This window comes from Cokeromyces recurvatus (genome assembly GCF_025118155.1).
Source record: "Cokeromyces recurvatus strain NRRL 2243 chromosome Unknown BX663scaffold_27, whole genome shotgun sequence".
NCBI lineage: Eukaryota > Fungi > Mucoromycota > Mucoromycetes > Mucorales > Mucoraceae > Cokeromyces > Cokeromyces recurvatus.
The window spans coordinates 339534-366624 of record NW_026251413.1 but is presented as its reverse complement, the minus strand read 5'-3'; the positions used below and the strand labels follow the sequence as shown (position 1 = coordinate 366624).

At 29.5% G+C, this 27091-nt stretch overlaps 10 protein-coding genes and 1 non-coding gene across 11 annotated transcripts; 5 read left to right on the top strand and 6 right to left on the bottom strand.

The window, feature by feature from the left end:
• BX663DRAFT_519970 (uncharacterized protein) lies at nt 1-2240 on the top strand. Its single transcript, XM_051529060.1, has 9 exons — nt 1-714; nt 772-796; nt 868-898; nt 986-1088; nt 1162-1211; nt 1273-1340; nt 1485-1640; nt 1690-1934; nt 1989-2240. Exons 1-9 carry the CDS (start codon nt 421-423, stop codon nt 2124-2126), a joined length of 1110 nt encoding a protein of 369 aa, XP_051379910.1. The 5' UTR covers nt 1-420; the 3' UTR covers nt 2127-2240.
• Nucleotides 2241-5853: 3613 nt separating this feature from the next.
• On the top strand, nt 5854-5925 carry BX663DRAFT_t113. Its single transcript has one exon. It is a non-coding gene; the product is annotated as a tRNA-Gln (tRNA).
• A 181-nt stretch (nt 5926-6106) lies between these two features.
• BX663DRAFT_563625 (kinase-like domain-containing protein) lies at nt 6107-9036 on the bottom strand. The gene is made up of 5 exons (XM_051532019.1): nt 8954-9036; nt 8682-8899; nt 8543-8626; nt 7877-8443; nt 6107-7799 (listed from the first exon to the last, which is right to left on the bottom strand). Exons 2-5 carry the CDS (start codon nt 8763-8765, stop codon nt 6297-6299), a joined length of 2238 nt encoding a protein of 745 aa, XP_051379909.1. The 5' UTR covers nt 8766-8899; nt 8954-9036; the 3' UTR covers nt 6107-6296.
• A 716-nt stretch (nt 9037-9752) lies between these two features.
• On the top strand, nt 9753-10676 carry BX663DRAFT_440427 (peptidase S28; the record flags this gene model as incomplete). Its single annotated transcript, XM_051523397.1, has 4 exons — nt 9753-9927; nt 9983-10131; nt 10190-10270; nt 10332-10676. 4 exons carry the CDS (start codon nt 9753-9755, stop codon nt 10674-10676), a joined length of 750 nt encoding a protein of 249 aa, XP_051379908.1.
• An 822-nt stretch (nt 10677-11498) lies between these two features.
• Nucleotides 11499-13095, bottom strand: BX663DRAFT_178786 (uncharacterized protein). Its single transcript, XM_051521681.1, has 6 exons — nt 12940-13095; nt 12841-12877; nt 12627-12749; nt 12312-12564; nt 11874-12244; nt 11499-11804 (listed from the first exon to the last, which is right to left on the bottom strand). The coding sequence occupies exons 1-6, from the start codon at nt 13054-13056 to the stop codon at nt 11731-11733; spliced, it is 975 nt and encodes a 324-aa protein (XP_051379907.1). The 5' UTR covers nt 13057-13095; the 3' UTR covers nt 11499-11730.
• A 111-nt stretch (nt 13096-13206) lies between these two features.
• BX663DRAFT_440458 (urease accessory protein UreG) lies at nt 13207-14488 on the bottom strand (the record flags this gene model as incomplete). The annotated part of the gene is made up of 8 exons (XM_051523398.1): nt 13207-13321; nt 13381-13486; nt 13554-13613; nt 13675-13685; nt 13762-13869; nt 13931-13938; nt 14010-14193; nt 14271-14488. The coding sequence occupies 8 exons, from the start codon at nt 14486-14488 to the stop codon at nt 13207-13209; spliced, it is 810 nt and encodes a 269-aa protein (XP_051379906.1).
• A 48-nt stretch (nt 14489-14536) lies between these two features.
• Nucleotides 14537-15834, bottom strand: BX663DRAFT_519942 (guanylate kinase). Its single transcript, XM_051529059.1, has 3 exons — nt 15349-15834; nt 15147-15278; nt 14537-15053 (listed from the first exon to the last, which is right to left on the bottom strand). Exons 1-3 carry the CDS (start codon nt 15461-15463, stop codon nt 14731-14733), a joined length of 570 nt encoding a protein of 189 aa, XP_051379905.1. The 5' UTR covers nt 15464-15834; the 3' UTR covers nt 14537-14730.
• Nucleotides 15835-18914: 3080 nt separating this feature from the next.
• On the top strand, nt 18915-20751 carry BX663DRAFT_178643 (Thiolase, N-terminal domain-containing protein). The gene is made up of 5 exons (XM_051521680.1): nt 18915-18921; nt 19007-19074; nt 19140-19367; nt 19430-19787; nt 19872-20751. Exons 3-5 carry the CDS (start codon nt 19205-19207, stop codon nt 20602-20604), a joined length of 1254 nt encoding a protein of 417 aa, XP_051379904.1. The 5' UTR covers nt 18915-18921; nt 19007-19074; nt 19140-19204; the 3' UTR covers nt 20605-20751.
• Nucleotides 20752-20897: 146 nt separating this feature from the next.
• BX663DRAFT_554618 (uncharacterized protein) lies at nt 20898-22396 on the bottom strand (the record flags this gene model as incomplete). Its single annotated transcript, XM_051531550.1, has 5 exons — nt 20898-21444; nt 21497-21681; nt 21768-21969; nt 22047-22237; nt 22319-22396. 5 exons carry the CDS (start codon nt 22394-22396, stop codon nt 20898-20900), a joined length of 1203 nt encoding a protein of 400 aa, XP_051379903.1.
• Nucleotides 22397-22960: 564 nt separating this feature from the next.
• Nucleotides 22961-24767, top strand: BX663DRAFT_519926 (isocitrate dehydrogenase, NAD-dependent). Its single transcript, XM_051529058.1, has 7 exons — nt 22961-23076; nt 23158-23226; nt 23322-23729; nt 23841-23974; nt 24039-24219; nt 24296-24370; nt 24433-24767. Exons 1-7 carry the CDS (start codon nt 23026-23028, stop codon nt 24658-24660), a joined length of 1146 nt encoding a protein of 381 aa, XP_051379902.1. The 5' UTR covers nt 22961-23025; the 3' UTR covers nt 24661-24767.
• Nucleotides 24768-24805: 38 nt separating this feature from the next.
• Nucleotides 24806-25225, bottom strand: BX663DRAFT_554616 (uncharacterized protein; the record flags this gene model as incomplete). Its single annotated transcript, XM_051531549.1, has 1 exon — nt 24806-25225. One exon carries the CDS (start codon nt 25223-25225, stop codon nt 24806-24808), a length of 420 nt encoding a protein of 139 aa, XP_051379901.1.
• Between the last annotated feature and the right edge of the window lie 1866 nt (nt 25226-27091).

Sequence of the window (27091 nt, the reverse complement as noted above, 5' to 3'; positions counted from 1 at the left end):
GCATACGTTTAGTTATTACATAATCTGTATCTATCATTTCATTCTTTTCATATTATTTATTTATGATGTTAGTTATTAATTATAAATTGATAGTTAGCAGAGAGTAGTATAGCAGTTGAAACCAGCTTAAGTGTGAATGACGAAATAGATGCACTGTACGCATCACACTCATCTAATAGCAATATGAGTTATAATAATCCAACCATTATAGAGCCATTAACTGAAAATAGCAACCAATTAATTAATATTGTTCCAGAACCCTCAGTTTCAAGCACGAGCTTGAAAGTATCAAAACTCACCTCCTCATCTGCATCATTTACAAAAAAGAGAAAAAGAGATGTAAGTACTTGAATATACATATATTTATGAAAAGTAAGTAAGACTAAATATGGGTGTGTAGTTCTTTCATCATTTGTCTCAATGAGACGTAAGACAAAGTCATCTCCTAATAATTCACAGAATGAGTATAATACGTGTTTTGAGAAAACTTCAGAATACCCGCATGTTCCTAATAATGAGGAAAATATGGCTGGATCCATCAGTATTCGTTCAACTAATACACATAGTACAGCAGCAGAATACCATGATAATGATAACATGTCAAGCAAAGGGCCCAATGAACACAATATAGGAGATAATAATACTAGTGCAACCTTATCTAACTCATCACTTGAAAAAAATAACAGTTTTACTGACATACATTCATCACAGCCAGTATGTATTATAACATAACTCATGAATAAAAATGATCTAACATCTCTATTTGAATAGCCTCTAATTGTAGTTGATGAAGAAGGTTATTCTATTCCTCCACCAATCGTGAAATTTGGATGGGCGATACAAATACAACTAATGATTCATTGATAGATACAGAGGATGTGAGTTCCGAAGGTGGAAGGTAAGCTATCCTTTTTTTTTTTTTTTGATAGGAAGAATGATTCTAATATTTAGCTCTAACTTCCTGAAAATAATGATAGTTTATTAGCAATCCACGTATACGAGTAGACATTAAAAATGAAACTATAAAAGAGAATGATGCTTCACAATCTGCTGTTGCCCTTACACGAGTTTCCACCTTATTAAAAGAAGTAAAACAAATAACAATAGTAATGATAATGATAATGATAATTAAATGTTTGTATGTATGTGTATTATTTTTAGAAAAATGTAGCTGGATTAAGTACAAGGAAGCCTCGTGGTCGAAGGAGTAAGTCTATTACTATATACACATATATATACTATGATCTATTCTTTTCATAACATATGTAATAGAATAAGGACAACTCAATTATATTCTGTTGCTGAGCAAGTTCAGCCACTTTCTCAAAGTGATAAGTCTAGTGTGAATGAAACACCAATAATATCAACCTCATCCTCAGCTTTATTTAATCCATTTGAAGCAAGCCAGAAAAATTAGATGAAGTAGTGCATGAGGTGCCTTCATTGATGTTAATGTTACGGAAACAATACATGCTCTTTCTAAGGGAGGTATATCAGAAATATTCTTGTTTGGGGGAAAATTAGCATTCAGTATAAAGGGCCCACAGAAAGTGAGATACCAATTTGCTTCAAGCTTAATTGTAATGAAAGATTAGAATCCATTGAGACAACAGACTATGTTGATGTATTGGATGGATATAGTGTGAATGATACTTTTCAAAATCAATACACATTTGTTTTATGACAAAGAAGGAGTGAATGAGCATGTTATGTGCATAAAATATCAAACAAGGTTAAATAATGACTATTTACCGCTCATCATAAAACCTATGTGGAAATGTGACCTCGATAAAAGTCGTTTACTAGTTAAATATCATAAAAATATTAATATTTCAACAATGAGCAACGTTATTTTCGCTACTTCTATAACAAGTGATGTTCAAAATGCTTCAAGTATCCCTACAGGTGAGCTCATTTTATCGCAGAGAGAATGGGTGGCATATTGGTCAAATCAGTAACGATGTTCCTGAAAATGAGTTGTAATTAAGGCACAATTTATAACACTTCAACAAGCATCTCCTCAGCCAATTGCTGCCCGATTTGAAGTGGAAGGTCAACTATTGACTGATTTGACTTTAGAACAAGGTGTAGATCCTGTTTGTATTGGGCTAAAATTTGCAATGTAACTAAAATTATGAAAGCAGGCAAATATATTGCCGAGGTTTAATTTATTTTAATTCTTTTAATAAGGTATAATAAATAATGGTTAATTTTAATTATATATTATTACAAAAAAAAAAAAAAATGTTTTCACTTTATTAATTTTATTTAATAAAGGATAAAATTATAAAAGTCTAAATAAAATCCTCTTATATTTATGGGAGTGAAATATGAAAGTGTCATAATTTTAATAACACTACATATGTATAAATATGTATGTATTATAGGTGTGTAAAGTTGCAGGATTTTGTTTGAAGTCTAACGAAGGTAGCTTTTTTTATTTATTTCTAATATGTAAATTACGTCAAAATAGTCGATAAGCGAGAAAGCAAAAAACAAATTGTTTCTTTGAAGCCTTTTTATAAATTAAGAAAATGTTCATTGTCATTATTTTTAAATCTTTACATATAAAATAAATGAAATTCCAAATACTCTATAGACTTACTTTCAATAATTACGATACAAATTAAACGTCACAAATTTCAAGCAATTTGATTGGCTAATTTTATTAGAAACCGTCTATGAATATAATAAAAAATTTATTTCCATGTCGAGCCTGATAATACTTATGAAGATGTACCATTAGAAGTAGATGTTCGTCTAAGGAAAGAAGCCAAGCGGAAATGAAATTCAGCCCATTACCAATAACAAAAGGTTACGTAAAAACAGGTCCAAAGTGAAACATGTTAACACGTAAAGACTTCTTTAAGGCTTTTAATATTTGTTCAAATCTTATTGGAACACGTTCATACTTAGATAATATTTTACAATATTTTATTTAGTATAAATACGATTTTGATGTGAATGAAATAAACAATTTAAAAATCGGTCTTAATGTCGCACTATAGTACTTTAATACGTCGTACGCCAACTTTTTGCAGTGGACACTGCAATCATCTGAGTATATTTTTTACAAGATATAACACAGGATTTGATTATATCTTGCACTATATCATGTACTACAAGAATTAGACATTTCTTGTATGTGCAAGATATATGTACAAGATATGTATAAATCCTGCCTCAAAATCATACAAGATATAACCAAGATATAAACAAATCTTGCACTTTTTCTACAGGATATATACAAGTTTTGAACATTTCTTGTACTTTTTTCTACAAGATACACACAGGGTTTATATATTTCATGTACTGTTTTTTACAAGTTTTGATTAAATCCTGTACTTTATAATTGCTTTTCATTTGCTAATATTTTACATACCATGTTGTTTATCATTGGCTTTATGCTTCATGACTCATCAAAACATGGTTATACATTATTGGGTTATATAGATGGTATTTTATTCCCTTTTAGGCTTTGTTTATATTAAATAGGCTTCTTTATTGCCTTTCTTTATTGGACATTATTAAATACATTGTTTACAAAAAATGTGGCTTTTTATTTACTTTTTTTTTATTTATTTATTACATAAAAAATTGGTACATATCAAATAATAATAATAATAATAAAATTATATAATAAAATGATATAATAATAAAAGAGTATGCTATAAGCATTACATGTAAAATATTACACTTACCTTGAATATATATTCTATTGATAACATGGCCATTGATTAAAGAACCCTTTGGGGAAAAGAAAAAAAAAGAAAAAGAACACAGAGATTGCAAGGATTATCATACAGAACAAAAACAAAAAATAGTAGCAATTGAAGTGATCAACAGAAAAGTATTCCATTTACAAAAGAAGCATACACTATTAATAGAATAAATAATTAATAAAAGCCAACATATGATAAAGTATAGAAATATCATATTTACCAAAAAAAAAAAAAAATACAAAAGGCTAGACCTATGTTTGTGCTGCAGAGAAAAGAATATTAGTTAAATCTCGGGTATTATTATTTTTTTCCCACACTATACCTTTCAATGTTACATTAGAATGATGTACACTTGTACTTGACCTCCCTGTTATATAAAGAATTATCAATACACATATTGAAATAGTTAAAGATAAAGGTGTTATTTTATATACCTTTTTTCAATAGATAAATAATACAAGTCTTTGTTGCGGATCTGAATCAAATATTGCTACTGCATAATAAAGACCAACACATACCTATTTAATTGTTTCATTTTAGTTGTTTTTGATTTAAGAAAAGAGAAAAATTAAAAAAAAGATACATATATTTTCAAAATAATGTAAATACTTACAATTTGAAATAATCAACAAAGACCTATAATTTAAATACATATATAAAAAAGAGTAATAGCTATCAATATTAGAATAAACATCTTTCCAATAAAAAAATTTGTAGTTTAACGAATGTATTAAAAAATGAAAAAAAAGGAAAAAAGGATGTGATTACCTCTTTTTTTTTTAAAAAAAAAAAATTTTTTGGTCCGCTATTGAAATAAAATGAACTAAATTATTGAATAGCAGCAAACTCTATATGTACAATGTAAAAAGTCTTAGCAATACATTTATATTTTTTTGCACTAACTTTTTATCTTTTACCTTTCAAAATTTCTGTTACTTTGAACAATAATATCCTTTACTAAAAATATTTGAGAATTGTTAATTACATGTGTTAATTCATTTACCAATGTCATCTTCATTAAACAATGGAGATGTCATTACTCTTGTAATTGTAGTAATTACCTCTTGAAAATATATAGTAAAGTCTTTAGGGCTTTTTTTTTGAGCTGATTGCAGAACATTTGCATTTGTCAATGTCGGTAATGTTGGTCATTGTTAAATAAAGAATAAAAAAAGTAAAATATAAAATAATTTTACTAGGGGGGATTAAATTTGAATTTTTTTTTTTTAAAAAAAAAAAGGAATTTAATTGAAATGAACACAACTACATTAATTATATAATTGCTAAATCTTGTTTTTATTTTTCTCTAAATTCACTAATTGTAAACGAATGTATATAATCACTAATAATGGAATTGCTTTAATTTACATTCGCAATTAGTTTTTTTTTTCTTCATTTCAAAATTAAAGTCAATTAATAAATCAACACATTACACGATCTAATTGAAATGCAAAATAGATTAGATTGAATGCAATTTAATTAAACATCTTTTTTTTATTTACATATAATAAAAATTCTTTATTTTATTTATATAATTATAATACATATTTTTATTATATTACGTGTACTATTTTTTTTTTGGTAAAAACTTGAGTGAGAAAAAAAAACATCAAGTATGATTTGAAACAATTGCAATGTATTTTACATTATTGAAATGTAATTTACATTTTATAAGCCTATAATTAAAGTTACGCATATAAAATTTGTGGGGAATAAAAAAAATGAAAAATAAATAAAAAAAATGTTAAAGTACTTTTTCAGAATCCGCAATTTTTATTTTTTTTTCATTTTATGTAATTTTATTGGCGGAAATGCCGGATAAAGGAAATTCCTGGTCTACAGCCAAAATAGCTGTAAAATTAAAAATTAAATAAAATGATAGAAAATGGTAGTAGAGATATACTTTTTTTTGGATACATGAATACTATTATAACCTCCAAAATATAATATTATTTTTATTTAAACATTTTTTAATAAAAAGTGATCAAAATAATAACATTTAAAAATCACTGCTAAAATTTGATTATATCCTGTATTATATTTTTTACAAGATATACTCATTGCTTGCAGTGCGACTTCTATTGGCTGCGTATCTACTTCATTGCTAATGAACTGGACAAAACAACCAAATGGTTCCATGGTGTAATGGTTATCATATCGGTCTTTGAATCCGGTGATCCGAGTTCGATTCTCGGTGGGACCTTTCCTTTTTTGGTTTCCGTGTAACGGAATTACAATAATGCAAAATACATATTCTATTCTTTTTTTTTTTTTTTTTTTTCAATAATGCTTACTGTTTGACAATTAGTAGTACAAAGAAGATTTTTTTAAAAGTATATTTTCATAGAATAATGTTTATTATTATAACTTCTTTTTTTTTAAATAAAAAGGAGATTTTGATATTATTATGATAAATATGTAAATATTATAATAAAAACTATTGTTGTTGTACAATAAAAAAAATAAATGATTATTATTTTAAATAGATATGTTGTAAATAATTAAAGGAAGGGTATGATGGAAAGTGAATGATAATTTAAGAAAAAAAAAAAAAGGGAAGAGTGGCATATAATATTATAAAGATAAAAGGAAAGACGAAAAGAACTTACGAACTTTGCTACTACTACTACTATTACTACTACTACTTTGCTTACTGCTATTACTACTACTATTGAAAGACTTAGTGATTGTAGTTATTTTTTTATTCTTACTGATGATTTTAGTTTTGTTTATAGTTTCAAATTCCATAAGAGCTGCAATAACTGGTAGATTAGTAGAGAAAGCACTATGATCTAGCAATTGTTGTTGTCGCATGTCCAGCATGCATTGTTGTTGAATTGATTGTTTTTCTTCTGATGTATTTGTGTTTCGACGTTTAGCATATCGAGCAATTTCTTCATCTTTAAATGAAGAATGGTTGTTTGACTGTATTCGAATGTCGACATTACTGCTGTTTTTGTCAATATTGGATAGTATACTGATACTACCACGTTTACGAGCGGGCTGAATTGATTGAGTGAGATAGTCTTGATGATGATCTTGATAGAATCCATCCTCATGGAGCGAGCATCGTCTATATTTATTATTATCATCATGATCGAGACATAGAGATGATGCATATTCTAGTTCAGCATAAGCTTCATCTGTAAAAGAATAGCCATCAAAGATGTCTTGTATTTCATTTGATAATTCTATCCCAGAGGCCATAGGAGTCAAAGCAGGAGTCATTGCTAGAAAATCAGGATCAAAGTTCGAAAAATCTAATTCATTTGTAACGGAGGGTAAGTAAGGAGGTTGCAATCGACGATGTTTAATGTCATCCCAATTAATATCAGCGAAATACACATGTTCTTTAATTTCCTGAACACCATTTGCACCTAAACGAGTTCTGGGATCACGGTCGAGTATGTCTGTGAGAAATTCTGCTGTTTCGAAATCAAAGATGTCACCTGGGAACTCTAAAGGATCTTCGAGTACACGACGATACATATCAGCATGGTTATCAGCCCAGAAGGGGGTAATACCTGCTAACATCTCATAAAGAATAGTACCAAAACTCCAATAATCAATGGTAAACGAATAGGGTTCTCCTAAAAGAACCTCTGGAGCTAGGTACTCTGCTGTGCCACAGAAAGTGTGAGTAGTATAGTTATTGGATTCCACTAACCATTTACTTAGTCCAAAGTCAGTTAATATGATATGTCCATCATTTGTCAATAAGATGTTTTCAGGTTTTAAATCACGATAAAGGATACCTAATCGATGTAGTTCACCGATACCTTCAATGATCTCTGCTGCATAAAATAGGGCACAATCATGAGAGAAACTATACAATCTAGCCATATAAGTAGCAATATCGCCACCCGAGTAATAAGTCGTTAAGAGGTATAAGCGATATTCATCTTGAAAAGAGGTATAGAGTTTTGCAAGATAAGGATGATTAATCTGAGAAAGCTTGACTAAAATATCTTTTTCATCTAATGTATGTGTAATTTCTCTTTGTTCAATAACGTGTTCTTTTATTATAGATTTCAAAGCATATATCTTTTTGCTTTTCTTAGATCTCACTAAAATAACCTATTCATCATAATTAATATAAATTTAACAAAAGAAAAAAAAAGAAAAGAAAAGAAAAGAAAAAAAAAAAAGAATACCTTGCCCATACATCCTTTTCCTAAAACCTTCACCATCTCTAAATGTTCAAGAGGTATAGAAGTGTCTATAATTGATAGATTTTGTTGACATTTCAAGTAATCTAATAGGTTACTACTACTACTATTACTACTATGATGACTCAATTCGTTTGTTAAATTAACGATTGATACTCTAGGACTAGTCAACCGTTCTTGTTTATCCTTAAGAATGACTACTGATGAATGACAGTCAATAACTACTTCTTCTATTTCCTCTTCTAGTAGTTGCCCTGATGGTGATGGTACCAGTTGATCATCTGATGAAACATCATGTGATTGTAAAAGCAAATCATTCTCAATAAAATCACCTTCTCTTTGTGGGGAGAAAAAGTCACGTAAGAGAGTGGAGCTCTTGAGAAGAGGATCTGATGAACAAAACCAAAGATATTTTTCAATTTTCTTTGCATTACTCTTGACAGACATATGAAAGAATAGATTTCGAATACTTCTTCTTTTTCCAGCTTTTTTTTTAATCGTTTCTGTTAAAGTTGGAAACGGAACCTTGACTTTTTGATAGTGTGTTTTCACCTATTTGAATTAATTATGTTAAAATAGAATAAAAGGAAAAAGGAAAAAAAAAAGGGGGGGAGGGAGAGGGGGAGAGGATCGCTTTAATTTGATCCTTACAAGATTATTAAAGTTGATAAAGTCAGGAACGTATCGAATAAGATTAGTTGTGCATGTCTTTGTCTTTACAATGATATTAAATTCCTACAAAGAATAGTAAATCAATATTGCTTGTTTATTTATAATATAAATGACTTACAGGAACAGTTCTACATGTATTATTCATTAAATCATTTACAACAACCGGATGCTCAATCACTTTTATATCAAGAATTAGCTCCATATTTTAAATAAATATGTATATATAAAGAAAAAGAAAGAAAAAGGGGATCTGATAATAGACAAGAAGAACGAGTGTTAAACGTGGTTGCTTGAATCTCCGAAGTCAAAACGTTATGTTATTGAAAAAAAAAGAGTCTATATAAAACGTTTGTTACTATTATAACTAAATATGAAACAAATTTTACATACAAACGATACTATTGCTTCACTTTATATTTCGAGCCTTTTCGTTGATGTGTGTATGTTTTTTTTTATGATCTTTCTCGAAAAAAAAAAAAAACCTTTGAAAGAAAAAAAAAATATTTATTTTTATATGTAGCAGCACACGTATGCAATTATTTATTGACAATTAATAATAAAAAAAAAGGAGGAAGAGACGTAATTAAAAAAGAAAGAAAGAAAGAAAAGAAGAAGAGGAGAAGAAAGGGATAATAAAAATTAAAAGTTGAGAAAAAAAAAATAGTTTGTGGAAAATAATCATATTAAGTGTAACATAAAAATAAGCTCTTTAACATCAATCGACAAAAAAGCTTATTTTTTGTTTGTTGCAGCTTTATTCATAATTAAAAGCCTTTTGCCTTTTTTTTTTATAATACAATTTGTCTTGGAAAAAAAAAAGAAAAAAAAAAAGAAACATATTAAAACTGTTACTATTTCATTATTTACTATGACTAAAATTCATTTTGTCAAATGATCTAGGGGAAAAAAAGGTTTCAGCTTTATCAATAACATAGATCAAATAATTATACGCGTCTTAAATTAATATGACGTTTATTTACTTATTTGTTTGTTTTTTTTTTTTATTTTGATATACGCGAAAACAATAAAAAAATATCATATAGACAACACTTTTCTTTTTCATTTCTTTCTTTCTATTTATCTTTTTTACTACTACTATTATTATTTATTAATAGTTCACACTATGCTAACTACATTATTGTTTATTATTTTAACCTTGATTCATGGCATCAGAGGCCAATTTCATATGATGTCTTCAAGATACTTATTAAGAGAATCTTTGTTGAATAAAGCAAATGTTCAGTTTAATTATAAAACTCATTATATGGATATGCCTTTAGATCATTTCACCAATAATTCTATGACATTCAAAAACAGATATTGGCTCAATACTGACTATTATAAATCAAATGGCCCTATTATATGTAAGTCTATATCATTATGTATGTATGTATGTATGTATTTATCCAACTTTATTAGTGTATAATGGAGGTGAAGATGAAGTAGATAATGTATCTTATGTACTATTGAATTCAACCATGTCTCAATTAACTCAAAGGTTAAATGGTATACTGATTTATATGGAACATCGATTCTATGGTCTATCTAAGCCCACCGTAGCAAACTTTGTAATTAGATATCTCTATTCAATGATACATTTATTAAAGATAGACTATTATTTTGTAGGATTATACTGCTGATGAAGCATCAAAGTTAACCTCTAGTCAAGCTCTAGCTGACATGGCTTATTTATTAAAGAATATCAAGGTATCCTCTCCCTTTAATAACAATAATAAAATCTATTTATATACTGATTTATATGTAATAGTTCCTTGACCGTCTTCATGTACCACCTGTGCCAAAAACAAAAGTAATTTTATATGGATGTAGTTATAGTGGTAATTTAGCAGCTTGGATGAGAGAAAAATACCCAAATCTTGTCTTTGCTGCTGTAGCTTCTTCTGCTCCTGTACAAGCACAATATAATTTTTATGAATATTTTAATCCTATTATTCGTTATGGTCCTTCTTATTGTATTCAATCCCTTCAAAATGCAATTAAATATATTGATAAAATCCTATTTGGTAAATCCCTTGAACAAATACAAGAATTGAAAAAGACGTTTGGTGTTGAAGATCTTTATGACGATGATTTTGCTAATTGTAATACATAACATTATCACTCTTATTTTCTCTATAATGACTGATCTTTTTTTTTTTTTTTTTTTTTTTTTTTTTTTTTTTTTTTTTTTTAGTCTTATCATTTCCAATTAGTTATTTTTGGCAAAATAGAGTTGGGTTAACACAAAACTTATTTGAAGAATATTTCTGTAACAAAGTTTTCCCACAAGTTGATAATGTGACTCTAATAGAACAAGTAGTTGCATTTGCTAAATTTACTAAACCTTATGTCGAATCAACCATGTGTGAAGGCTTCAGGTCTTTGAGTAATTGTTTTAGTTCTCATAATATCACTGATATTAAAGAACAAATAAAACAGAGTCCTTCATCAACTGCTTGGATGTGGCAAACATGCACTGAGTTTGGTTATTTCCAAGTGGCTGCCCCTATCAATCAACCAACAATCATCTCAAGAAAGTTAGGCCTCGGATTATTTGAACGTTTATGTCGTTTATTCTTTCATCATCTTGATGTCCCTCAGTATCCTAACATCAATAAAATAAATAACGAATACAAAGGCTGGGATATTCAACTGAACCATACTATTTGGATTGATGGTGCATGGGATAGCTGGAGAGAATTAAGCGTACATGCTCATGAACCCAATAATACTCGTTTTATCAATGAACGTAATGTTATATCTATCATCATTCCAAACTCAACTCATTGCGCGGTAAAATCGATAAATACTAATTCTTATATTATCAACCACTAACAACTCTTCCTATTATTTATTAAGAATGTGGCTGGTATTAGTCATAGTTCACCAAAGCACTTGATAGATGTTCAAGATCAACAATATAAAACTTTAAGTAAATGGTTAAAGCAAGCAAAATAAATTATTACACGAAAAAAAAGAAAAGAAAAAGTGAGCATATAACTTTGCTAACTAATAGTTGTATGTATTTCACGCATGGAGCCTTTGCTAACTAACAGTAACTTATATTTCACACATGAAGCCTTTGCTAGCTAATAGTTATATACATATTTCACACATGGAATCTTTGCTTTATATTATGTTTAATAAATAACAATAATAAAAAATATTTATTCTACTTTACGTGCTGCAGCTTCACGTTCACGTTTACGTAAAGCTCTCTTACGAACGTCTGTTTGAATATCTTTTTTGAATAATAAATAGATAGGTTAATCAACAGCTTTTTCTTAAAAAAAAAGTCATGTAAACTTACTTTCATTTTGAGTCACCCAGAATTGATGAGTGAAAAAGTTATTAATAGCCCAATTAGCAATACCATGCATAGGGTAAGGTGTAGATGTAAAAGGTACATTAGCACCACAAGGAACACCTACTTTCTCTAAAACACTGGCAACATAATTTTTGGCAGTAGGGATTAAAAGAGTAGGCTTACGAATCTTACTCATAGCAGAAACAACAAAGTAGGTGTTCACATGTTCAACTACAATACCATCCTTGGCTACTTCTGTACCTAAAGCTTGAGACCAAGTAGACAAAAAGGCTTTACCAGCAGAATAAACAGATAAATAAGGAGTAGCAACTAGGCCTGCAAATGAGCCCATATTTAAAATAAGGCCATTATGACTATTTTTTATTCGTGATTAATATATGAATTATCTATTTTCTATCCCTCTCTTTTCTTTCTACTTACTTTGCTTTCATTTGAGGAAGTACAAGCTTAGTCATTTTCATAAGACCCTTAATATTCACTTCGACAATGCTATTGATACGACTTTCATCTTCATCTGCAAAGGATGTAGGGATATCATGATTGACGCCTACATTATTAACCAAGACACCAACACGAATAGAATCGATCATTTCACCTACTTTTTTGAAATCTTCGGGATCACCCTTGATAAAATCCATAGCAAATGTCTTGGTTTCAACACCATATTGTTGAGCTAAATAATAATAAAAACTGAACGATTAACCAGCATTCCCAACCATAACTTATTTTACTTACAAATCTCATTAGCAACAGCTTCTAATTTAGAAGCAGTACGAGAAATCAAAAAGATGTTGAATTTCTTCTTTCCAAGTTGTAACGCGAATTCTTTACCAATACCATCTGTAGCACCAGTGACAACTATATTCCTTCCATCATTATTACCTTAACTCTTTCTGTCTTTTTTCTTTTCTTTTCTTTTTTTTTTTTTTTCCTGTTATTAAAATTTTACCTGCCCAAGCACCATTACCAGCACCAAATTTTTTAAGCTTAAAATGGTAGATTAATTTAAAATGTCAATCAGGAAATGAAACTCCCTTAAACAACTTACAGGAACACCCTTTGCAATATAAACATCGTAACATGTTTTCAAAAGTGTGAGCAATTTATACCCAATAAAAGCTACACCAACAGCAGCAAAAAAGATGGTTGAATTACACTCGACCATAATTGGCAATATCTTTTTTCGTAATAAAGGGAGGAACAAAACAAAAAATAAAATAAAATATGTGTGTACATATTATATGTACACAATTTTTATTATTAACTCAGTCATTTGTTGGGTTTCTTCTTTCCCTTTTTTTTTTTATATACATATTCAAGAGGACTCTTTAGCAGCACCACTTGCACGCCATTCACCTAAAATAAGAGAGATAATTTCATCCATACCAACACCGTTCTTAACTTGAGCAAAGACAGTAGGGCCATCGCCTCTAAATAGATTTATATGTAAATAAACAATCGACGTTATATGGAATGGAGTTCGTTTTACCTCATCTTTTTAGCGTCACGAGCCATAACATCAAGATCTGCACCAACAATAGGGGCTAAATCTGTCTTGTTAATAACCAGTAAATCACTTTGAGTGATACCTGGACCTATTAGAAAAGAGTAAAAGTAAGAATTTTTCTTTCTTTTTCCTTTTCTTTTTTTTTTTTTTTGTACCTCCTTTTCTAGGTACTTTGTCTCCACCAGCTACATCAATCACATAAATAATATAATCAGCTAAAATAATATCAAGTCAGTATATATAAAATAGTCGAAAAGTACAAGTAAGTATCTCTACCTAATTCACGGCTACATACACAAACACACACACAAAAAGTGTTATCACATCATAATTACATGAATAAATAAATAAATAGCTGCTTACCTGTAGTTAGCAGCCAAATTATCTCCACCTGATTCAATCAGTAATAATTGTGTATTGAATTTACTATGAAGAGTCTCCAAAGCATTCAAATTGGCAGATACATCTTCACTATAAATAAATAAATATAAATATATTTGTTCTTAAAAACAAACAAACAAACCAATCTTACCGAATAGCCTATAAATATAAATAAATAAATATACATGAATTATACATGACTTGATTTTATGTATTCTATATTAACTTACAGCATGAGGACATCCACCAGTTTCAATAGCCATAATACGTTCTTCAGGTAAAGCAGCATTTCTTACTAAAAACTCTGTATCTTCTTTAGTGAAGATATCATTCGTAACTGCTGCAAGAGAGTATGTATCACGAAGTCTTTGACATAAAGCCAACATCAAAGCCGTCTTTCCTGAACCTACAGGTCTTTGTGTATGTATATAAGCGTGATTAATCACGCTTCATAAAAAAAAAAAACTTGAATAACAAACATAACACTTTACCCTCCAATACCAATCGTAAATGCTCTCTCTGACCAATCTCTATTTTCATAAATAGCCTTAGGACGTTCTTGATATAAACCTGGATGATCAAGTTGCTCGTGAGTATGACCATGCTCGTGAGCATCATGTCCTGCGTGTGTATGAACGTGTCCATCTCCATGCTCGTGGGCACCTGCAGTATGTGAATGATGTTCTTCAAAACGACACGTTTCAGACATTTTATATAAAAATGATAAGGAGAAAGAAAAAGAAAAAAAAAAAAGACAAAAAAACAAAAAAAAAAAAAAAACTAAAACAATCACTGGTAAGAAATCGAAAAGGACAACAGTTGAGTTTATTTAATTGGCTCTTTTGAAGTTTATAAATGTATATATAAAAAAAAAGGAAGAAAAAAAAAAAAGAGTAGTCTATTATTTGTTGAACTTTAGATGGTTTACATGTCAAATTCTATATCTATTATTTATTGAACAAAAATAGCAGCTTTCAAATTACGATAGGCATTTTCTAAATCATCATTTATAATGACATGATCATAAGCACCAGGAGTAGCACCATATTCTAATTCCTTCTTTGCAGCACTTAAACGAGCTAAAATAGCTTCTTCTTTCTCAGTACCACGTCCACGAAGACGTTCTTCCAAGACTTGAACACTGGGAGGTTGAACAAAGATATATTTGGGATTTAAGGAAGTCTTTTTGACAGATTGAACGCCTTGCATATCAATATCCAACATACAAACTTTGCCTGATTGAACCACATCTTCAACTGCCTTAATAGAAGTACCTATATACATAAAAAAAAAAAGTTGAGATGTCTTTGTATCACTCACACACTCTCTCTTTTCTTTTCTTTTCTTTTTAAGGCATTGAACCTTACCATACATGTTTCCAGAAAAGGTAGCACTTTCAATAAATTTACCAGCTTCAACTTCCTTTACCATATCTTGTAAATCAACAAAATGATAATCTTTGCCATCAACTTCTCCAGGACGAGGTTTACGTGTAGTATCTATCATAGAAACATGCATCATTAAAAAAATGAATCATCCTAATCTGTCTATCTATCAATTATACTTTACGGGAAATACTAAAACCAAAAGTATTGGGATATTCACTGAAAAGACGTTTTAACAAAGTTGATTTACCTGAACCAGAAGGTCCAGAAATGACAAAGATCTTGGCAGCTGTTTGCATGTTTGAATCTGTATATATTTAAAAAACAAGGAACTGGAGGGCAATTTTTTTTTTCTTAATTGTGGAATTTTCTTCCAATTATTATTAATAACCGTCACTACTTTTTTTTTTTATTAAAAAAATTTAAGGAACCGATATTACAGCATATTAATATCTTAAATACACCATCATCTAGATCCAGGTTCATTATTAAAAAGGAAAATGAAAGTATATAAGCTTATTTAAATAAGAGTATAAATAAGGAAATTATAGATGAACAAGCACCAGCGTTATTATTAAATGATAACTATTATTCTATTATTACTGCTGGTAGAGATCATTATGAAACATTTACCTAATTATTAAACATATATTAATTCAATATATTCAATTTGCCTAGAATAATAATAAGCGTATTGAGAAGAGAAAGAACTGAAGAAGAAGAGAGAAAAAAAAAAGGCTCTCAACTTTTTTGAATGCAAAAAAAATGAAAATAAAAAAAAAATAAAAAAAAAATAAAAATAAAATACAATAAAATAAAACAATACAAGTAAAAGTAAAATGATGGATAGACTTTTGTGGAAAGAGATAACAACATTCATTCAAAATGATGATGCCATAAAGCGAAAAATCATAATAAACAGCCAAGAAGTTGACATGAAACATTATCAAGTTGATTTCCCAAATATATGATTTTAAATTAAAAAAAAGCTTGATTTTGGTGATAGGCATTTTTATGTATATATTCCTTGTTGTATGTGTATACCTGAATAGTCTTCCTTCTCTCTCCCTTTCTTTATCATACTACAACGTTAAGTTTTAATAATTAAAGGTTGATATGTAGTAAGCGTTCAAATGTAGCTCTAGACTTTCTATAATAGTGTATTATTCTTTTATCTAATATCACATGGTGTGCTTGGTTAATTAACCTTTTTTTTATGTGTATTATTCAGGGTCAGTTTATATCATTTTTTTTTTTTTTTTTTTGATCTTCTCCTATTACCCAAACTCAAAAATAGTTTAAAATGATGAGAAAAAAATGAAATAAAATATAATATAAGCAGTCCAAATTTAGTTTAAAGTAAAATCATCAGTTCTATTTATGCCATTCAAAGATAAAATATACAGATACAATACCCATCAATTATTAGGTATTATTAGCACATGCTTTATTTATAACAGAAGAAGCTTAACAAGTACAAAATTCTCTTTCAAATGAATATAAATAAGAATATACATGCATGTGTGTAAAAGAAAGAAAATTTCTTTTTTTATTCATTTATTTTATTTTATTTTATTTTTTTTGGGGGGAGGGGAATACACTTATTATTGCAAGCTTATTTGGGTAATAAAAGGAAAGTGACTATTTTCTTTTTTAAAATGTATCTAAAGAAAGAGTTTCTTATTATGATTCAAATATATTATAAGAAATCTCTTTTCTATTTTCCAAAAAAAAAAAGAAATTAAAGAAGATGATAGTGGTTCCTATTAACTTGGCATAATAATAGGGCTTCTCCTTTCTTTGATATAATAATTTATATTTGCATAATAATAGTTAAAAATCCGGGATATAACAGGCACATATATAGTCTGTCTATCTATAGATGTATGCCTTTTATAACACGATCCTTTTTTTACATTGTTATCAGTGACTCTATATTTTATTGATGATAATGATGCTATAACTAAAATAAAATAAAAATAAATATTATATTGTGTTTTACATATAATAATTTTGAAATCAGAACAAAAAGGAAAACAGTGTAATACACAATAATAATTAATAAAAATCCGCTACTATTACTTGTAGTGGTGGTAGTAGTGACTCGGGGAGAAAGAGTCCCCTCCTCTTTGCTGTGATTTGTTCTATAAATATTGTACACAGATATAAATCAAGTCTAGAACAGCATCAGGGCCCTCCTTTATATTAACCAATATAATGTCTTTATTCTAAATGTGTATCATTACCCTTGAACTCGAACTATTTATTTTTGGTATTACAAAACAATGAAAATCTCTTTTAAAAATAAACTTTAAACGGCGATTTATTCCTTTGAAAGATCATGACTTTCTACTTTCTGTACAAGTTGTAGTAGAGATAAGAAGAGGAATTATTGATCAACAAAAAAAAATATATATAAATACATATAAATATTTATTTGTATATAAATGTATATATAAGCCTTTATTTTTATTCTTTTTTTTTTCCCCATTTTGATTTTTCTCCTTTTATCTAATCTATATTTCAATTTTATCTTTATTATACAATGTCAAGATTTACAGAGCATTTCGACTTTGATATAAATCAAGTCATGTATCAACAGCTATCATCATCAAAAACATCTATTGTATCTAGTTCGTCTACAGAAGAATTGACAAGTCCATATTATCCACAATCAATGGCACTTAGATCACATAGTAGTAGTAACTCAATACTTAATACATTTATGTCTTTTGATGAAGAAGAAGATGGAGTAAAATCTCCTTCAAAATTAAAAAGGTTTTTCTCTACAATGGCTACTCGAAAGAAAGAGAATAAAAAAACTAGAAGCAATAACAAGCAATAGATAACGAATGAATTGTAAATACGTATATACTTATATACAGACACAGATACACACACACACACACACACACACACACACACATACATACATACACACATACACATATTTATATTTATATACACACATATACATATACATATACATATACATATACATATATATTCATATACATATACACATATATATTATACTCACTGTATTATATAATAATATCAAACTAACTTGATGATACCTTCCCTTAATTAAATCATACTTTATACAATAAAGTAAAGATCATGATTTTCATTAACTTGATCAATCCATTCTACTGCTTCTTTTTGTATTGTTTTATTAAAAATAGGAAACATGTCATGATAATAATGTACTAAGAGGGAAGAAGAGAATCATACAAACATTTATCTATAAATATGCCTGTCTCCGATTTATATTGGTGTATCTCTCCCTCCCTCCCTCTATCTCTATCTCTCTCTTTTTCTTTCGTTTTACATGTATTTCCTTACCAAAATAGAGAAGAATAGTAGTTATTATGGAGTTGTTTATGTATACTTTATATAGTTTTTATTGTACCTTTTTTTTTCTTTTTGTCGTTTTCTCTCTCTTTTTTTTTTTTTTTCTCATTCTTTTTTAAAACCTTATGCTTTAGTTTTAAATCTGAGATTATTAATTCCCAGTTATATACACCGCACAGCTGCCGTATTTATCTACACTATGACTACTCATAAACATACACATATACATGCGTATAAAGGTCTCAGTATAAAATAATCGTCCTGTCGTATATGTATATATATATCCTTATTTGGCAGGATATGTATCAATCCTCAAGTTATTTATAAATGTATACAACTTCTAGTAGTAGTAGTAGTAGTAGTAGTAGTAGTAGTAGTAGTAGTAGTAGTAGTAGTAGCAGGTGTAAAAAAAAAAATAATAAAATAATAAAATACAGAAGTCATCAAATAGGCTAATAAACAAATGTCTTTCTAATATTTCGTTTTAGTCATCTTGGGAAAAAAAAAAATTCTCGGAGAAATATTCTTCTGCGGGGTAATGGTAGTAGTAGTAGTGGTAATAGTAGTAGCAATAGTCTTATAATTCAATAAAGTAGTGTTACTAAACGCAAAATAAAATAGACTTTATAAAAAGAAATGAAAAATTGATTCTCCCTTTTATTCTTTGAATATACATATATATCATTATGACTATTTCTTTGCCTGAACCTATTAATTTACCTATTTTAGCTGAAGCTCAACCTACTCGTGTCGGTGTTAAATCCCCTGAAGATATTGTCGTTGTTTCTGCTCTTCGTACTGCTTTAACAAAGAGTCGTAAAGGTGGATTTAAAGATGTTCTTGCTGATGGTATCTATCTATCTATATTACAGTATTCATAAATTAATATACATGTGTATGTATATTTGTAGAACTTTTATTCCATGTTTTAAAGGCCATCATTAGTAAAACGGGTATTGACCCTGCATTAGTTCAAGACATTACTGTTGGTAATGTCTGTGCAAAAGGTGGCCTTGCTACCCCCTCTCGTATGGCTGCTCTTGCTGCTGGATTCCCCGAAACAACCTCTGTTAGTACTTTACATCGTCAATGTTCTTCTGGTCTTCAAGCTTGTGTTCAAATCGCTACTTCCATTCAATGTGGTCTGATCGAGATTGGTATAGGCGCTGGTGTGGAATCTATGTCTTCTGATTATTTTGATCGCAAGATCATTTTATCTAAAAAATTAATGACAAACCCTACTGCTGCTGACTGCGAACTTCCTATGGGGTAATCATCATCATCATCATCTTCATCATCATTATTCTATTTTTATTGTAGTTAATTATACTAATGGGCTTATGTTAATAATAGTCTTACATCTGAAAATGTTGCTGAAACATTCGGTATCACACGTAAGGAGCAAGATTTATTTTCTTACGAATCACATAAAAAGGCATACATGGCCCAAGAGGCTGGTTATTATGACGAAGAAATGATTCCATGCACCGTCACAACCTATGATAAGGGGGAAGGGGGTCATGCCAAGACTATTACGGTTGATAAAGATGAGGGGATTCGACCCGGCACAACCCTTGAAGGTCTTGCGAAGTTGAAGCCCGCTTTTAAGCCCACCACAGGTACTACCACCGCAGGTAACGCCTCTCAGATCTCGGATGGCGCAGCCGCGGTCTTGTTGATGAAACGAAAGACGGCTCAAAGGTTAAACTTACCTATCCTCGGTAAATATCTCACTTCCTCTGTTGTCGGTGTCCCCCCTAAATTAATGGGTGTGGGTCCTGCTTATGCTATCCCTGTTGCCGTTCAACGGGCTGGTATCACACTAGATGAGGTAGATATTTTCGAAATTAACGAAGCCTTTGCCTCTCAGGCTATCTATACCTACAAGGTCCTTGGCATTCCAAAGGAGAAAGTGAATCCTAAAGGTGGTGCCATTGCCATCGGCCATCCCTTAGGTTGTACCGGGGCTCGTCAAATCGCTACTCTATTTCCGGAATTAAAACGTCAACAGAAGCGTATTGGTATTACTTCCATGTGCATTGGTAGTGGTATGGGCATGGCTGCTGTTTGGGAAAGAGAAGAATAATAATTTATTTATTTTTATCTTTATTTTTATTTTTTCATTCAATACATAAAAATAGATATCAGTCCTCCTATTTATATATAATATATTAATTAGTGAGCTGATAGTGCTGCAATCATTAAATGATTAAACCATCATTACAACTCTGTACAGAAAAGATGGATAATATACTATTGAACATCATACAAAAATAAAAAAAAAATAACCTTTTGAGATCCATACAGCAGTGGCTAATTAATTACTAGTATTTGATATCTATCTTGTTACTTTATTAGTAAATAGAATAGAATGATTATTCATTTTGAAGCTTTTCCTTTCTTAAAATCAGCAAGAACTTGTTCATAAAGTGCATCATCTATCATAACTTCTGCAGCAGTTAAAGCAAGACATTTAGCAGCACGAAGTGTATCTTGATGAGCTACTTTTGTTCTAGCAGCATCAGCGAATTCCTTTGTATGATTCGTAGCAGATGTATGAATACCAAAACCAGGATGAATAGTTGGGACTACATAACTGAAATTACCCATATCAGTACTACCTGCTATTACCTTCTCATCATCACTACGAGAAGGAAATTGGATACCTTCTTCTTCTTCCATATACTGCTTGTATTTCTCAGTCATAGTTTCATTCGTAAAGACATCATCCACTGGACCCAACTTGGCCCATTCAATCTTAATTTTACATCCGGCAGCTAGCGCAGCTGCCTTGAAACAATTCTCAACACGTTCTTTTAATTCCCTGAGTCGATCTCTCGTTAATGAACGAGCATAAAAATGAGCAGAGGTGTAGTCTGGAATTACGTTGGCTGCTTCTCCACCTTTTACAATCACACCATGGATCCTATTTTAATTTATATTATTTTCACTATATATGCATATATATCATTAGTTACCTGTCAGTAGGTAAAATTTGTTGTCTTAATAAACCAACATTATCAAATCCTTGCATCATTGCATCAAGAGCATTAATACCATTCCAAGGTGCCATGCCAGCATGAGAGGCCTTTCCAAAAAACTCTACAGTACAAGAATCTAAAGCCAGCATTTTATAATAAAGACCGTCTTCAGCAAAAGGATGCTTTTATATAAAAATGCAAAAGTAAGTCTCTATTACGCATGCAAACACACACACACACACATATATATATATATATATATAATTACAAGCATCATAGCATAATCTACTGTATCCTTAACAATTCCTTCTTTCACAAAATTAATTTTACCACTTGTAGTTTCTTCAGCAGGAGTACCAAATAAAACAACAGTGCCTTTCACTAAATTTTGTTCCATCAAAGCTTTTAAGCTGAGAGCACAAGCAAGGCCTTGAATAGTAATAAGATTATGTCCACATCCATGTCCAACACTATAGTGATATATGTATACATATATAAAAGTTATAGATTTGAAACTTCTCATAATGCCTTTTTTTTTTCTTTTTACCCAGGTAAAGAATCATATTCACACGTAAATCCTACACGTCGACCTGTTTTACTATTAGAAAATGTTGCCATAAAAGCAGTTTCTAATCCTGCTGCCTTGTGAGTAATTTCAAAACCCTGCTTATCGAGGAATTCAGTAAGCAGTTGATAGGCATGGAATTCTTTATTTCCTAATTCAGGATCATCATGAATCTATATAAACATTATACATGTATATAAAACTTAATATTCAGAATGCCTCCCCTTCACCCCCCCTTTTTTCTCTCTCTTTACTTGAAGACTAATTTTTCGAAGCTCTTCATCTATATTCTTAATTGTATTTTTAACTGACTGCTTGATATCTTTATTCATTTCAACTCCTCCGTGCAGAAAAAAAAAACAGGAAAAAAAAATAAATAAATTATAATAATGCGTTTGGAAGACAAGTTACTCACTCCGAGATTATCATTAATGATGAAAACATTTTTTTTTTTTTTTTTTTTTCAAAAAAATAAAAAAAAACTTTCACGGATAAAAATAAAAACTAATGTTAGACAGTCAAAAAAAAAATTGTATACATTCTACCGCATTGAAAATACTGCTTGAATGGAATATAACCCTTTTATCAGATAAAAAAATACAAAGAACAACAGTATTTGGTGATTACATAATAATACAAAATAGATAGTTTTCGATTTCTGCTTTAAATATGATTAAAAAAAAATCTTTCTTTTTTTTTTTCTTCTGACGTATAATATTTTAACCCCACATTTATATACTAAACCATCATATTTTAGCAATCATAAAGTAGAAAACATGGTTACCCCGGGGTAATAGTGAAAAAAAAAAAAAAATTAGTGTAAAAATCCAGCCTTTTCTTTCTTCAATCCCGCTTTCAAATATTAATTTTTTTTTTTTTTTTTTTTTTTTTTTTTTTTTTTTTGTTTCGCTTTTCTAATACTCCACTTTATTTTTTTTTTTTTTACTCCAAAACAAAAAAAATGCTTCTTAAGGCTATTGCTAGACCCACTACTGTTAATAATATCAAGCAGGTAAAAAAAAAAAAAAAAAAAAAAAAAAAAAAAACTTGTTAAATATTCCATATTGTCTTTTAATATAAAAACAAATTACAGGTTGCTACTCGTTCTTTTGCTTCTCAAGCACCTACTATTCCAACCCCTGCTCCTGCTGAACAAAAGTCTGTAAGTGATCATCAATACCTGTATACATATATAACTGCATTACGTTTACAATTTCTAATTTTACTACTACTACTACTACTACAAAAAAAAACTAGATCTTCCCTAAGAAGTATGGAGGTAAATATACCGTCACCATGATTCCTGGCGATGGTATTGGCCCCGAAATTGCCATGTCTGTTAAGGATGTTTTCAAAGCCGCCAATGTTCCTGTTGAATTTGAACAATATGATGTCTCTGGTTTGACCTCTGAAGACGATAAACTTTTCCAAGAATCCATTGAATCCCTTCGTCGCAATAAGGTCGGTATCAAGGGTACTCTTTATACACCTACTTCTAAACTTGGACATAAATCCTTCAATGTCATGATGCGTAAAGACCTCGATATGTATGCCTCTCTTTCTCTCTGTAAAAATGTACCTGGTGTCAAGTCTCGTTTAAGTAATGTAGATATTGCCATCATCCGTGAAAATACGGAAGGTGAATATTCTGGTTTAGAACATCAGGTAAAAAAAAAAAAAAAAAAAAAAAAAAAAAAAAAAAAAAAAAAAAAAAAAAAAAAAAAAAAAAAAAAAAAAAAAAAACTAAAAAACTGAATTTAAAACTTTCGTGTTAAGTCTGTCCCTGGTGTTGTTGAATCTCTCAAGATCATTACTCGTGCTAAAACTGAACGTATTGCTCGTTTCGCATTTGATTTTGCTATCAAGAATAATCGTAAGAAGGTTACGATTATCCACAAGGCTAACATTATGTAAGTATTTGATTTTGATTTTTATGTATGAAATAGAAATTTATGTTTTTTTTTTATTATATAGGAAAATGGCAGATGGTCTCTTTTTAAAGACGTGTCGTGAAGTCGCTAAGGAATATGCTCATCACGATATTGAAGTGAATGATATGATTGTCGATAATACTGCTATGCAACTTGTTTCTCGTCCTCAACAATTCGATGTTATGGTTATGCCCAACTTGTATGGTAACATTGTTTCCAATGTTGTAAGTATTTAAAGTATACGCAACGCATCCTAGTTTTATAGTAGTAACACTTTCATATATATATATATGTATATAGGGCGCTGGTTTAATTGGTAGCCCTGGTTTGATTCCTGGTTGTAATATTGGCCGTGAATATGCCATGTTTGAACCTGTAAGTGAATCAAAGTATAAATAAAAAAAAAACATTCAATCTAACTTTGGGTATGTATATAGGGTTGCCGTCATGTTGCACTTGATATTCAAAACCAAAATAGTGCTAATCCTACAGCTATGCTTTTATCATCTGTTATGATGTTGAGACACTTGAATTTGGATGAACATGCTAATAGAATTTCTTCTGCTGTTTATGAAACTATTAGAACGGATGCTGCCAAGACAGTTGATATTGGTGGTACCAGTACACTTAAAGAATTCACCAGCGCTGTTATTTCCAGATTGTAAAGAAAGAGAAAAGAGTTCTCTCTCTCTCTTCCTTTTTCTTTATATTATCATAAATAAAATAAAAAAATAAAAAAAGTATAATTTAAGTAGTAGTAGAAAGGATCAACTTTTTATTGTTTTAATAAAAAAAAAAAGTGATTGACTATTAAATATCAAAAGATGTAATATGACTACTACTACTACTACTAATAGAAGAAGATTCACTAAATTCTGGAAAGGAAACATAACTTTTTTGAAATTCTGATAATTGATCAAGATGATTGTTTGTTTGTTGTTGTTGTTGTTGTTGCTGTTGTTGTTGCTGCTGCTGCTGCTGTTGTTGTTGTTGTTGTTGTAGGCTTCTTCCTTTCATAGTAGCATGGTTTCTTTTATTATGATGTCCCTCTTTTCTATTACTACGAACTAAATTCATGATAAAATCAGTGCAAACATGAGACCAACTCGTATCATTATTATTGTAAATGCCTCCTACTGTTGTATGATTCCTTGCTGTATCACTATTACTACTACTACTACTTTTACGTTTTAAAAATACTTCAAAACGATGATTTTTAGGAATGTACATGTCGTTTTTCTTTCTCTCTTACTCTATTTATCTCTCTTTCTTGATATTTTCTTTAACTGAATTATTTCTACAAATTATTATAAAGGAAAGGAAAGGGTAGAGAGGAGAATGATATATAACTGGTGGAAAAAAAAATAAAAATAAAAAGGAAAAAAAAAAAGGAAAAAGAGGAAGAAGGAATGAATGTTATAGTAATAGAACTCCTTAATTTATCATACAAGAGATGAGGTATTTTTTTTTATCGTATTTATAGAAAAGAAAAATAAAAAAAGGCTATCCTTTTTTTAGTTTATACATTAAAAATGACTTTGCATATATTTATAAAAATGATGGCACATGTTTCCATTTATTCTGGGAAAGAGAGAGAAAGAGAGAAAGAGAGAGAGAGAGAGGGAAGGGGGAAGGAAGAAAGGCTAGACTTTCCAAAATTGCCTTCAGGATTTTTATACACAATATTGATCCCCTTTTATTTATTTATTTTTAAGGAGAAGAAAACTGGTTTTTTAGAAATAATACATCATTTCGATATTTAAGCTTCTTTAGTGTCTGTTGAATCTTTCAGTTCAATTTTTAATGTATTTAACAATAACATATTATTATTTCTCATTTTATTTCTAACTTAGTTTATCCAAAAAGTAACGTTTTATCTTGATATTATCGTATGCAATAGGTAATTGTATATGAATGATGTCAGTCAAGAAAAAAAGCAATAGAATTATTAAAGAAAACAAATAGATTTATAATGACAAGAATACATTACACAGTAGTTAGAGGGAGTACATAAAGATTTTTTTTTTCAAGACTTTATACTGGTGGACTATACCAAAAAAAAAAAAATTATAGTTAAAATGGCAAAAGTCAACTTGGGTATCCTTATTATTTTCTGAAAATGACCGAGCATTTAAGCTTGTATTGAATTGCATCCATTTATCAAAGAAAACCTGGAACCGCACAAAAAAAAAAAAAAAAAAAAAAAAAAAAAATAATATGATTATTACTTTTCATATTCTAACGTATGACTTGACAACAAGCTATTTAAACCAATAGCCAAGGCAGTAGTGTAATTCTAGTTCTTCTGTATTAATAAACATGAACTGTGACTTTAAAATCGAATAAACGCACATCATTAAGATATACAATAGTTATTAACTCGACAAAATTCTGTTCTCTCTGCTTACTATCCAGAAAAAAAAAAAAGAAAAGAAAAGAAATAGTTTATGATTATCAATTGAAATATAATTTCTTATTTTTTTTTTCTGCACAAGGCTTAATACAAAACATGCAATAATCTAATGACACTTGTAATAAAAAAAGAATGGATCTACTCTTCACATACCCGCTGCTATCATGGTCTTTGTTTTTTTTTTATAATAATAATAATAATAAGCTACGAAAGGCATAGATAGATGGATTTAAAGTGAAAGGAGAGAGTTTCCTTCTAACGGATGAATAAATATATATGATATCATAATAAAATATTTTAAGCTTTCTGTATGTTCCACAATCCTAACACACATATTTTTTTTCCCTCATGGCAGAATAAATAGCCTCTTCTATTTAATACCACCACTACCACTCTAAATGTGTCAATCAAACTATGAAGAAAAAAGAATGCCCGTTTATAATAGAGTTTGAGGAATTTGAAGCTACTGTATTTAGATAAGATACATAATATGGCTTGTATTTTTTTTCTGAGGATGCTCCACAATTACCATCATGTTGTATCAGCTTTCCAAATAAAATGTTAGGCGAGAACAAAGACAAGCTTGCCCGAAGAAATGACTCTTGTTATCACTCGTTAAACTTGATAAGTTTTTTTTTTTACAAAAAAAAAAAAAAATTATATATTTATATATAATTAATACT

What these genes read in the sequence shown, in the direction of transcription:
- BX663DRAFT_178643 (XM_051521680.1), top strand. Translation starts at nt 19,205, where the DNA reads ATGACTATTTCTTTGCCTGAACCTATTAATTTACCTATTTTAGCTGAA. An exon ending in TAAAGATGTTCTTGCTGATG is followed by an intron (nt 19,368 to 19,429) that starts GTATCTATCTAT and finishes GTATATTTGTAG; the next exon opens with AACTTTTATTCCATGTTTTA. An exon ending in GACTGCGAACTTCCTATGGG is followed by an intron (nt 19,788 to 19,871) that starts GTAATCATCATC and finishes TGTTAATAATAG; the next exon opens with TCTTACATCTGAAAATGTTG.
- BX663DRAFT_519942 (XM_051529059.1), bottom strand. Translation starts at nt 15,463, where the DNA reads ATGCAAACAGCTGCCAAGATCTTTGTCATTTCTGGACCTTCTGGTTCA. An exon ending in TTTTGGTTTTAGTATTTCCC is followed by an intron (nt 15,279 to 15,348) that starts GTAAAGTATAAT and finishes TTTCTATGATAG; the next exon opens with ATACTACACGTAAACCTCGT. An exon ending in CTTTTCTGGAAACATGTATG is followed by an intron (nt 15,054 to 15,146) that starts GTAAGGTTCAAT and finishes TTATGTATATAG; the next exon opens with GTACTTCTATTAAGGCAGTT.
- BX663DRAFT_519970 (XM_051529060.1), top strand. Translation starts at nt 421, where the DNA reads ATGAGACGTAAGACAAAGTCATCTCCTAATAATTCACAGAATGAGTAT. An exon ending in AATTGTAGTTGATGAAGAAG is followed by an intron (nt 797 to 867) that starts GTTATTCTATTC and finishes ATTCATTGATAG; the next exon opens with ATACAGAGGATGTGAGTTCC. An exon ending in TTTCCACCTTATTAAAAGAA is followed by an intron (nt 1,089 to 1,161) that starts GTAAAACAAATA and finishes TATTATTTTTAG; the next exon opens with AAAAATGTAGCTGGATTAAG.
- BX663DRAFT_519926 (XM_051529058.1), top strand. Translation starts at nt 23,026, where the DNA reads ATGCTTCTTAAGGCTATTGCTAGACCCACTACTGTTAATAATATCAAG. An exon ending in ATTCTGGTTTAGAACATCAG is followed by an intron (nt 23,730 to 23,840) that starts GTAAAAAAAAAA and finishes TTTCGTGTTAAG; the next exon opens with TCTGTCCCTGGTGTTGTTGA. An exon ending in AATATGCCATGTTTGAACCT is followed by an intron (nt 24,371 to 24,432) that starts GTAAGTGAATCA and finishes GTATGTATATAG; the next exon opens with GGTTGCCGTCATGTTGCACT.
- BX663DRAFT_563625 (XM_051532019.1), bottom strand. Translation starts at nt 8,765, where the DNA reads ATGGAGCTAATTCTTGATATAAAAGTGATTGAGCATCCGGTTGTTGTA. An exon ending in ATACATGTAGAACTGTTCCT is followed by an intron (nt 8,627 to 8,681) that starts GTAAGTCATTTA and finishes TATTCTTTGTAG; the next exon opens with GAATTTAATATCATTGTAAA. An exon ending in TTATCAACTTTAATAATCTT is followed by an intron (nt 8,444 to 8,542) that starts GTAAGGATCAAA and finishes TAATTCAAATAG; the next exon opens with GTGAAAACACACTATCAAAA.
- BX663DRAFT_178786 (XM_051521681.1), bottom strand. Translation starts at nt 13,056, where the DNA reads ATGGTCGAGTGTAATTCAACCATCTTTTTTGCTGCTGTTGGTGTAGCT. An exon ending in CTTCCTCAAATGAAAGCAAA is followed by an intron (nt 12,245 to 12,311) that starts GTAAGTAGAAAG and finishes AATAAAAAATAG; the next exon opens with TCATAATGGCCTTATTTTAA. An exon ending in CTGGGTGACTCAAAATGAAA is followed by an intron (nt 11,805 to 11,873) that starts GTAAGTTTACAT and finishes TATTCAAAAAAG; the next exon opens with ATATTCAAACAGACGTTCGT.